At 35.2% G+C, this 11862-nt stretch overlaps 3 protein-coding genes across 3 annotated transcripts; 1 reads left to right on the top strand and 2 right to left on the bottom strand.

The window, feature by feature from the left end:
* The first annotated feature begins 339 nt into the window (after positions 1-339).
* On the top strand, positions 340-3709 carry LOC124637095. The gene is made up of 4 exons (XM_047173427.1): positions 340-402; positions 770-990; positions 1450-1557; positions 3532-3709. Exons 1-4 carry the CDS (start codon positions 340-342, stop codon positions 3707-3709), a joined length of 570 nt encoding a protein of 189 aa, XP_047029383.1.
* Positions 3710-6322: 2613 nt separating this feature from the next.
* On the bottom strand, positions 6323-8571 carry LOC124636768. The gene is made up of 4 exons (XM_047172905.1): positions 8431-8571; positions 7923-8089; positions 6902-7006; positions 6323-6437 (listed from the first exon to the last, which is right to left on the bottom strand). Exons 1-4 carry the CDS (start codon positions 8569-8571, stop codon positions 6323-6325), a joined length of 528 nt encoding a protein of 175 aa, XP_047028861.1.
* A 1163-nt stretch (positions 8572-9734) lies between these two features.
* On the bottom strand, positions 9735-11690 carry LOC124637202. The gene is made up of 4 exons (XM_047173560.1): positions 11544-11690; positions 11057-11217; positions 10619-10723; positions 9735-9918 (listed from the first exon to the last, which is right to left on the bottom strand). Exons 1-4 carry the CDS (start codon positions 11688-11690, stop codon positions 9801-9803), a joined length of 531 nt encoding a protein of 176 aa, XP_047029516.1. The 3' UTR covers positions 9735-9800.
* Between the last annotated feature and the right edge of the window lie 172 nt (positions 11691-11862).

Below are 11862 nucleotides of genomic sequence, written 5' to 3'. Positions count from 1 at the left end.
AAGTTTATCCCAAAATTATGCAGTGAGATAAAGTGGTATGGTGTTAAAAGGAGGCTTAACTAAATAGTGCCACTTACGAGGAGCAAAAAAAGAAATGATGACTGCAAAATTGTGGTAATATTTTCTGTTTTGTCTGGATATTAACGTATAAAATAATTATAAAAACAGAATAATATATTTAAAGTAACAACAGGTTGTAGTATTTTTTTTTTCAATTTAACTAAATGATCTTTAATTTATCATCTTTTTGTCTTAAATTCCAGTGGCAACTTTATTATCACTGCTGTGTTGCTGTTGAGCATAGGAGTGGCTGCTAATGATGAGGAGGAGCATAAAGCGATGGTGATGAAGCGGCAGATCAACAGCTTGCCTCTGGTTTATCCTCAAGGAGGTACTTATAAGGTAAGGTAACTAATGTATCTTTAATTCTCAATAAGTTAATCACATGAATTGTCAGTTGTGGCGTTTCCTGCCTCAATTATCCAGAAATCAAATTAGTCATCGTCGTTGCGAATAAACGTATCTTTATCGTCAGAGCCGAGAAACTCACTGCTGGACAAATGCCTCCGCTAAACTGGGGACATTTGCCCATACTCACAGAAGGCAGTGTCATCTCCGTGTAAAGTCTTTTAGCTTAATAATAAAGTTTATAACGCAATCGCAATGAATCAAAAATATAATGAAAAATCACAAAGACATTTTTAAGAAACCTTCCTATTCACTATAACAATAAAATCGCATTGCAAAACTGTTTTTCCTCACGTTTCAGCTGATCATCGGCCTCTCAGCACCAATCAAAGCTGAGGACTACATAAGCCTCGCCTTCGCAGCGAACTTCCAGTACCAATACGTGCAATTCACCAACATTACCCAGCTATCTCAGTATTACTTCATCAAGACGGTGTCTAGAGAGCAGAGGGAGGCAGAAATAGCAGCCAGGAGAGATGAACGGCTGACGTTTTATACGGCTGTTGCTGATATGTTGAAGGCGTGAGTACTTTTTAGTTCTGGTGGGTATAATAAGTAATGAGATGGAGAAGTCAAGGCTATGTGAGAAGTAGGATAGTGAAAATATTGTGTTGACTGTTTTGTTTTGAAGTTGGTTGTTCGTTAGCTTCTAAGAGTTATTTATTAGGTACTTATTTCTTAGTTATAGTCAATGCTGATGTGACGGATTTCGGAAGGCTCGTTAACTCGTTGGGTCCCGCCTGTCACTTGAACATCTTTGGCAGTCTAAAGTTGGGTAGTCTGAAGTTAGAAGCACTGGCAACCAGCCTCAAAAGGGGTACCGTGTTGTCCGGGTAACTGGGTTGAGAAGGTCAGAAAGGCAGTTGCTCTTTGAGAAATACTGGTAATCAGCTGTCCCTAACCCTAACTAGACGTCGATGATTTTTTACAAAGGTGTGATATTTCTGAATATAAATTAATTATAGTCGTTGCACTTTCCAGAAAAGGCATGAATGGTGACGAGTGCGTGTTTCGAGCAATTTGTGAAGCTGCGCAATACCCAGTGGAAGAAGAAGGATTGGTGGGAGAATTACTTCATATTTTGCTGACGTAAGTAAGATTTTAACAATAATAACTTAATGCCACCATCTTTCATGGATCCTATCTCTCACTAGCATCCTCTCACGCAGAGAAGGATTAGTCAATGCGGGTTGGTGATTTGAAACATTATAGTCCAGGTTTCCTCGAAATTTACTACTAGTATTTAAATAACTCAATTTTTACATTACTGCATTTGTCATAAGAAATGAAGGACGGTCTTTAAAGATCCATATATCAAAGAAAATGACCAAAAGTACGTACATTCAAAAGTGTCCAGCAAGGTAATATTTTTTCAATAAATAAATCCCATAAAAGTTAATTTTAAAATGCATGGCATGAAAATAATAGTATTACTGACTTAACTGTCAATCTCATTCGGGTCATTGATCGCGTTCTCATTATGAATATTTTACACTTAATTAAGTTGATATCGCTCTATTTAAATAATGAGGAAGTATCGTGTCGGTTGCGAAATAATGAAGGCAATTATTACCTTATTTCAATTATAGGTAACTTTACCTTATTAATGCAGTTTTTTGTTTTTTTATCCTAATTTTGATTTTCATCCAATTTACCTATATACTATACGTACCTATAGTATAAAAAAATGTAGGTATATTATGTTTAAGATCGTAGCTCTTTTAATTCCCGAATTACAGATAACCAGTTGTTTTCTTCGATTCCAGTCTCAACCCTAGGGAAATACTTCTCTTAGCCGTTCAAGAGCCTGTGCTCTTTTTCAGTCTCTAGACTCTGTGTACCAAACATTTAAATCAGTTCAGTAGTTTTGGCGTGAAAACTTACTTTCGCATTCATAAGATTAGTAAAGGTAATGAAACTTAGAAGTGGCTACATTACATAACTTGTCTTGTAGTAAACACCTGCACCGAATTTACTTATTTAATACTGTATCATTATACTGGGTGTCCCATAAGTCCTTTGAAATCTAAATTTCGAATAAAATTTAAATGGCGCGCGGGAATGGCATGCGGGGTGCGGGGATAGCTTCAACGGTCTTTGGGAATTCATTCGCCATTGAAAGTTTTACCGGAGCGGACGTGTGCGTTACCCAGGCCAGATGTTATTTGGCCACTGGATTGGATATATGAACTGAATGTTATGTCAATAATTAGTTATTTAGATCAGTTGTATATCAGTAAAATTTCAGCTCAGTACATTGGATAATTAATGAGATAATACGATTAAAGTCATTAGGAAGTGAATGACCGTGGTAACCCGACCAAGTTTAGGTGGTTACGAAAAAGCGAAAACAAATTTAAAAATGTGCGCAACAATTACAGAAGCCGCACAACTAATTATCTATAAGATTAAAATGACCATTTTCGACAACATCTGGCCTGGGTAACGCACACGGAGCGGACCGTGGTTTTTGTGTGCGTGAGTTTTATCACAACAATGATTCGGCCACCATTGCGCGGCGTATCTTTTTGTTCCTGTATTAACTGAATTTTTTATGGATGGTAATTTCTTATCTTTCTTTAAAATGCGCTGTAACGTCGATCTGGGTGTATTTAATGCATTGGAACGCTTACGAATGGATTGAGTAGGATTTTCACGAACTCTACGTCGATGTTGTCTTCCGTCCGTGATGTCCTTGGGCGGCCCGATCGTTGTTTATTCAACAAAATAAAATTGTAGATCCAGTCACCTCGAACTGCTGAACCCAATTTTTAACCGTTTGAACACTGGGACAGTCATTAAACGTTCGCAAATTGCGATACTCTCAAAATTTACGCTGCGCAATGGTGGCCGAATCATTGATGTGATAAAAATCAAGCACACAAAAACCACGGTCCGCTCCGGTAAAACTTTCCATGGCGAATGAATTTCGAAAGACCGTTGATGCTATCCCCGCACCCCGCATGCCATTCCCGCGCGCCATTTAAATTTTATTCGAAATTTAGATTTCAAAGGACTTATGGGACACCCAGTATATAAAATTGTATCGTTTATAAATTCCAGGCCAGACTACGGCAAGACCCCTTTTGACGAGAAAGACGATGATTTACTATACCTGATGGGTTCCTACTATGATGCGGCCACGGCTGGGAGGCAGATGTTCAACTGTGCTTCTATCTACTCCGGCTGCCCTGAGGGTCAGGGCCTCATGGAGATGTTCAGCATATTGAGAGATGAATGATGAAAAGATGGCCCATGATTTTTTTTATGACTTAAAAAAAAAAATTGTAAAAATTACAATTACAGATTATATTGTGTTTTGATCGTCTTCTTTATCGAAATGACCGAAAATAATCAAATCATGCAGGTGTTTATGCCACTCTCTACATGTCTTCATTACCTTGTGAATATTGACGACCTCGATGGCGCAATGGTCACCATGCCGGACTGCCGAACCTGAGGTCCCGGGTTCGATTCCCGGTTCGGTCGACATGTGTGTGATGAGCATGTTTGTTGGCCGTGGTCTGGGTGTTACAATATGTATATATGTAGCTATATGTAGTTTATCAGTTGTGTTAGCACCCATAACACAAGTTAATTAATAACTTACCATGGGGCTAACCGACCGTGTGTGAAAATGTGTCCAGACATTATTATTATGTTGAAAATATATACCTCTGATATTATTACTCTTAAAAGAGCAGACTGCCTTAGCAAGAATGGATAAGAAACATGGATCCCATTTTTCATCAGTATACCTCCTTGAAAATTGTAACAATTCATCCACCACGTACCCAACAAATGCACAAAGCTCAACCTCTAAAACAGGGCTCAAAAACCCAATCTTTAAACTAGCCATTTACTATCTCTAAACCGCGGTCCAAGAGACTGAAAATGTGGCTAAAAAGAAATGTCGGGACGAGTAATCCCGTGCAGTCCTGGTTATAAAGTGTCTTGAGCAAAGCCCGGCTGTTTGCCCGGACCGCTCCTTGCGACAAATTAAGTAAATCTCATATATGCTACTGGTCACGTAAAGACGATCTTTTCCTTACAATATTTACATTGACTTAGTGGCTTGTCAACTATCGGTTCTCGATTGTGGCGGTTTGTTCTGTTTGGGCTGACGTTGTCACATTTAGGGTATTTTATTTGGTATGTTGAAAGACCTTATTATAAGACATTTAATTTATCTAATAGTTCTTTACAGGTGCCTACTTAGTACCTAATAGTATGTTGGTATATTATAGCGGCATATTAAATAAGCAGAAACGGGGATGTCGCAACGTTAGAAAAGGTTACGTAATAATAATTACAAACAGAATTGCTATAACTTTAAGCTGAAGAACAGGTATATAATTAATTATCTTTGCATTTTTTTTCTCAATGTTATTTCATTTATATCTCTTTCTTCACAATTAATAAAAAAGTCTCGCCCTCTTTTTAAGGATGCGACAAATACTTACCAGTATATTATTCGATTAAAAATAATTGTCCCCATGTCCCATAGGACGATCAGCTCAATAGCAGCCAATTTAGACGTCTCCAGAATTTATTGACTGGTCCAATGGTACCTAACTAGATTTATTTTGTGCTTACCACGCACTGAGCTTTCATTAGTCCAGTTTCAGTTCAAAGTGTATCTAAAGATGGGGGATAGGATGTTTTAAGTATCAGACAGAGATGAAAATACGTGAATATTTTCGTATAGCTATGACAATAAAGCTTTTTCCTTTCAGTGGTCAACGAGGAAAAAATATTTGTTTTTGAGTTTTTTTTTATAATTGGCAAGTATTCCTTAAGTGGGTGTATACTAAAGGGGTAATTTGTAAATAATCTATTAAGTAAAGATTTTCCTTCCTGATTCGATGACGATAATCATATCATACCTCATAGCATATAAATAAAAAATATTTAATTATGGAATTTGAATAGTGTGGAGTATTACTGTATTTTTCAGGCTTTTGAGTCCTTAACTAAAATTTCACCTGAACAGATTTAATGACAGAATTAGGCAGAGAAACAGCTCAAACCCTAACTAGCGGACCATAGCTAACTTTTCCTCAGTATACGTAGAAAAATCCCAGTTAGTTTTTTACATAAATCCTCTAGTGTAACTAAACTAGAATTCCGAGCGAATAATTTAATTAAAAACTGTATATTACCACGGGCAGGCATCCGGGTGGAGCTTGTTAGCGCCATATTATTATATGACGTCATTAGGTGGGTAGACGGCCTTTTTTTTTGTTTGGGCCTCCGTTGGTTTGTATGGAATTTTGATGTAGATGTCACGCTGTTTTGAGTATTGAGATGTATTTTGGGGGCAATGTTTGGGTGGTTTTGAATCAGTCGATGATTTGATAGGAACATCGGAAATCTCTTAAAATTATCATAAATTTATCTTTTTTTTATTATTATTTTTGTTATGCATAGTTTGGTTTAGTTTAATTTAAGTTATTTTTAATTTGAACGTTGTGCGCACCTGTAATTAACATATTTACGCAGGACTTATTACAATTATAAACTTATATATGTGAAAGTATTTGTAAATAAGTTGTTGGTGTGCCTAAATAAATAAATAAATAAATAAATCTTTACATAATAATTATGTTATATTTTACTCGAAGAATCACACAATATTTAGGAGTTTGAATCTGGTGGTTCATCAAACGGTTACTAAACTACAAAAATAAACATATTGACATGGCTTCTTAGAAACACAAAACTTACATTAACCTATAACAGGTTTATTTTTAACCAAAATGATACCTAAAACATTTACTGCAATTTAATTAAAAAATAAAACTTTTCAGACAGAACTTTGTATTAATGATGAAGTCTATGGAAAATTAAACCTTTATATATCTGTGTAAAGTGATACATCTAGGAATGAGAACGGGCATGATGATATGGAAACTTCACAATCTTCAGCAGTTTTGCGGTGCCATCTGTCTGTAGCCGCTGATTGTCGCCTGAAAACATACGTATTTTAATTATCAAAAGTATTTCAGGCACACTCGCTAAGTGTAAGACCTGATATAATAAAAAAATGGAAGATATAGGGGTCAGGAATAATGAAACTCATCAATTAAAATTGAAAGTCATTGACTTTCACGCATCCTATCTTTCATTGCTTTGATCATCCACTTCCACTATATCTATCCACATAAACGTAGAATATGATAACCAGTAGACAAAATCACGTTTATAATAACATCAAAATGAAATCAAACCAATAACAAAAACTTGAGATTCGAAATCTAATTTCCAGAAATAATGTTTCAAGTGAACCTTAAACTTTTGTTTCAACAGGGCCACGCTGTAATTTCCGAACGAATGTCCATTTTGGCGTGAAATTTGCTCGTAATTTCATTTGAGCGTTTCAACGAGCGTCAGCTAAGACCATAATTTCATTAAAAATGTCATTTTATATTACCTGAATACCATTTTTAAAAGTTTGTGGTATATTTTGTGAGGTTCAGGGATCGTTTCCATTTCGCAAATGGCTCGGCGGACGCAGTGGTACCCATTCAGGCCGTTCCTAGGGCAATCAATTTATTTTTGGTGAATTTTCATGGAAGTTTATGAATTTATCTTTATTTATATCGGTGCACGGTTACTGTTGAAAGGTGTGAATAATAAAACAAATGTCGAACAAATAAGTGATTAGTAATTGCTCTAGTAAATATTAGCTAACCTAACATAATAAAAAAAGATGCGTTAGTAAATGAATTAGATCTTGATAAATAAGACAATTCTATTAATGAGTACGAAAACGGCTTGTTAGTTAAAACAGCCATACGACCTTTTTAAATAGTTCTACATTACCTATTATTTATCTTGATATTCAAAGAGAGGTAGAGTCTGATAGAATGTAGTTTTTCTATTTCAAATTGATTTAAGTTTTTTTTTGGTATTTAAGTCTAGAAAATTATTACTATGTAGAGCAGAAAAGATGCTATATAATCAATTCTCATATGAAATAACCAAAACAAGAAAGTATAACGGAAGAAAATAAATATTTTCCTGTTAGAGAAAGTTTTCTATTTGTATTAGTTAGTGCTGATCTTTTGGCTGACTTATAAATCCGAAAGCATACAAACATTATTATTGACCTTAATGGAAGAATCAGGTCAATATTCTGAAATATTTAGGACATTTGTTTTGTCACAGAATTTTAGTTTAGAAAGAGGTCAAGACAGTGAATATAGCTATTTCCATGTTAAAAGGTAAAACTATTTGACCAATATCGTGGAAGTGAAGCTCCCACCGAGTATGTTCTCCTAGTACAAAATACTGTAAGTTTGGATACTTTTATGTAGATTATCTTGATAACAAAACAAATATTTTTGCATAAACAAAATTATAAGGTCTATATAAAATTAAGTTCTTATAAATTAGTGTTATTATTATATTTTGGTAAGAAGTTATTATATTAAGATAAGTAATATGCTTACTTGTCCAAAAGAGTCTCAGCATGACTATAAAGACTCCTTCTATGTATGAAATGGTTTCTATAAGGATGGAAGGTGTCGGGCGGATCGTCCCAGTTCATACGGAATCCGAGGGCTTGCGCGAAGATCTGGTTCCACGGCACTATGTTGACTTTGAAGTTGAAACGAAGCTGAAATCAGTTTACAGGATAATTTTAATTATGTATGCACTTCTGAACTTATTGTCCGCCATGTTGGCTGGCATTTGAAGATGTTTTGGAGTCGTTACGAGTAGTCAGAAGCCAGAAAGTCTGATAACCAGTCTTACTAAGGGGTATTGGGTTGCCGTAACTGGGTTGAGGATGTCAAATAGGCAGCCGCTATTTCTAAAACACTGGCACTTAGCTGCATCCCATTAGCATGCAAGCTGACTCCAACATAGTCGGCAAGAGGCTATTTAAACAATTGAGGTAGGAAATTAAATACGAATGAATGTATGGAACTAATAAAAGGTAAATAGAGCAATACTTACAAAGAAATGCGACATGTTCTTGAAGCTAAGATACCTTCTGTGCCGTTGAATTGTGGTATCATTAGCGTTACCTACATCAATAAGTATAAACACTACAAAACAAATATAGCACAGGACACAAACTTGCATATACTTATGCATTTGAAATTATTTTCTTCTAAATTACAAAAAATATATTATATAGAATTGGAAGTCTGGTACTGTTTCAATTGGGGCTGCCAGAGTTATAGTTGCATCTTTGTATTGTTTACTTTTTGTATGCTTTAAAACTTTTCTCTGTTCAAAAGCTGCTGGCTTTTTTCTGATCAGGATCACCTTTGAGTTTAATTAATATATCGATACATAAATTCCTTAACTATTTACAACACAATCACTAACACACTAACAGCTCCTTTCTACAAAATAAACTTAGTCACATATTGTTTGTTTAATAAGTTTCAGATCAACTCTATACTTATATAAAGTTTCAATTTGAAAAAAATAAACTTTTTTTCTGCACACAAGCAAAGACACGTGTGGACATAAGAATAATAAGAGTGACAATACATACATAGAAATACTTACAAACAACAAGACTTCCTCAAAGTAGGTTGTATTTGATCTATAGTTTATCAATAATTATAGTGTTTGGACAATATGAACTAGTTTACGAGATGTAGGTTGAGTCTCCTACTGTTTTAGAGTGCATTGAAGAATGTGCAAATTGTTATATTGTAAGGGTAAAGTCACACTTGTAATATTTTCTTTTTAACAATCGCAGTGTTTAACTTTAATGAAGAGGTCAGTAAAATTAACATGGAACTATAATTTTTTACGTACGTGTACGTACGGGTACGTGACAAGAAAATAGTCGAAAATCTTCCACCATAAATAGGTTCTTAATCTAGCACGGAAATCATATTTCAATCAGTTTCGTAGAAGCTTAAATTAGCGCGTTCAAGCAATCAAACTTTTCAGCATAAATACCTAATGTTAGTAAGACTAACCTCATAAAGTAAGACTTTGAAGGTTCAGATTTATTTCTCAAATAGCAAATGGATTACGTTTTGGAAGATGATTCATGATAATTTAAATATTATGTTACAGTAATTTGGCTATGATTATTTATTTTATTATTGCTTTGTTTGTATTTTGGTATTGCATAATTCAACAAGACAATAACATTAATTGTACGTGCAGTCACTTTTTAAGGCATTCCTCCATTGAAAGTCTGCGAATAGGGTCTGTTATGGTGAGCAAAGAAGTAGACAGTAGCTGAACTCAAAAAGTATAATTCTATAAATATTAAAAGCTATTTAATTCAGACGACAATTTCATTAAAACTATAATAACGAAGTCAACAACACTTAATTCTACTAACATTTTAACACTTAAACAAGATCGGTATAGGGTGAAACTTCTAGCAATGATATGGGACAGGTATTTATTGAAATATTGCAGTCTGATTCAGTAATATTGTGCCACCGTTCCGTTGCTGGAGACATTTTCCTGAAAAAAGATCATAAATATTTGTTAATACCGAGCATAATTACAAATATATATTGTTGTAAGAATCTAAATTCAAGGATACTTCAATTTAGAATACTCATACATAGGTATGATACAATAATTGTATTTCTTTGTTTTCACCATTTTATGAGAATTCAAAAACAACACTTATTCTACCCAAAAAATCTTTAGAAATAAATGAAAATCCGAGTCAATATCAATTAGAGACAGAAAACTCCCCTCTCTTTACATCTCCTTACACTAAATAACATACGAAAATCGTATCATCGTCGTCCGAGCCTTTTCCCAATCATGTTGGGGTCGGCTTCCAGTCTAACCGGATTCAGCTGAGTACCAGTGCTTTACAAGAAGCGACTGCCTATCTGACCTCCTCAACCCAGTAACCCGGGCAACCCGATACCCCTTGGTTAGACTGGTGTCAGACTTTCTGGCTTCTGACTACCCGTAACGACTGCCAAGGATGTTCACTGACAGCCGGGACCTACAGTTTAACGTGCCATCCGAAACACAGTCAATGGTGTCTAAGATATACTTAGAAAGTACATACAAACTTAGAAAAGTTGCATTGGTACTTGCCTGAACCTGGGATCGAACCCGTGCCCTCATACTTGAGGTTGGTCTTTTACCCACTAGGCCACCACGACCTGTCGTGTGTCTGTGTACGAAAATCGTATATTACCTAAAAACTATTTTCAGAAGTTTGTGGTAGATAACATTTGGTTCTGAGATCATTTGCATCTCACAGATGGCACGTCGCAGGCAATGGTAGCCGTCCAGACCATTTCTGAAAAAAGAAAGATTTTAATGTATGAATTTGAACACGAGAGTTTTATGCGTAGAAGTACCCGAAGTAAGGAAAACTACGCTCAATTCTGAATACATTTATTATAATCACTAGACCTTCTAAAGTCTAAGTCAATGTTAATCAGTCAAAAAATATAAACATCCGAATTGATAACCACCTCCTTTTCGGGAGGTCAATAAAAATTTGGATGAACTGTTTCAAGAAAAAGTCGCGAGGATTCAATCAACACCTACAGTCCTATTCTTTTTACGTTTACTAAGGCTAAGGATGCCAATCTTACAGTGTAAAGAAATCACATATAAAGTAACTTACCTGTCCAACAACGATTCAACAAAATCGTAAATATCCCTTCGGTATATCCTATGAAAAGATCGAAAAGTAGTCGGAGGAGCGTCCCAATTTATACGGAACCCTATAGCCTGGGCAAACAGTTGGTTCCACGGGATTATGTTCGCTTTGAAGTTGAACTTAAGCTGAAAGAAAAAAATAATTAACCGTAAAAGAAAACAGACAAACGTTTAAGGAAAACATCTTGAGGAAACTTGGACTTGAAAAAACTGAAAATGTCTAATCCATCTTGAGTGAAATGAAAATCAATACTCGTGCCTCTTCTGTATCTTATTAGGCTTTTGTCCAGTAGCAAAAATAAGGAGTCTGAGAAATACTCGTATTGTATTACACTCTTTTGTGCGTTGCTAGAACTATGGATATCCAAAATAATATCACGTCGTACTCAAAAAAAAAAAATCGAGAATTTTAAATTGCAATATAACTTTAAGAATAAGCAATAGGTACTCACATAAAACCGAGTCATATTCAGGAACGATAAATATCTCCTATTTCTGTGTAAAACCGCCTTTGTGTCATTAGCCTCCCCAACATCTATTAGGATGAATGCTACTAAACTTATGTAGCAGATCAACACCAATGGTACGAAGTTCTTCATATTACTAAACTGGTGTTATAGTTCGGCCATTCAGAGAATGCGTTCCTGACACGTCGCGATTGAACTGACGACGTAATAACATTCATTGATTATTGATATAATAATGTTGTTTTAATGCTCCTCAATTGTTAAAACGGTAAACAACCAGCAAAAATATTTTTATCGTAACTGC

Source organism: Helicoverpa zea, chromosome 15, assembly GCF_022581195.2.
Source record: "Helicoverpa zea isolate HzStark_Cry1AcR chromosome 15, ilHelZeax1.1, whole genome shotgun sequence".
NCBI lineage: Eukaryota > Metazoa > Arthropoda > Insecta > Lepidoptera > Noctuidae > Helicoverpa > Helicoverpa zea.
This window is presented reverse-complemented; position numbering and strand designations above follow the sequence as displayed.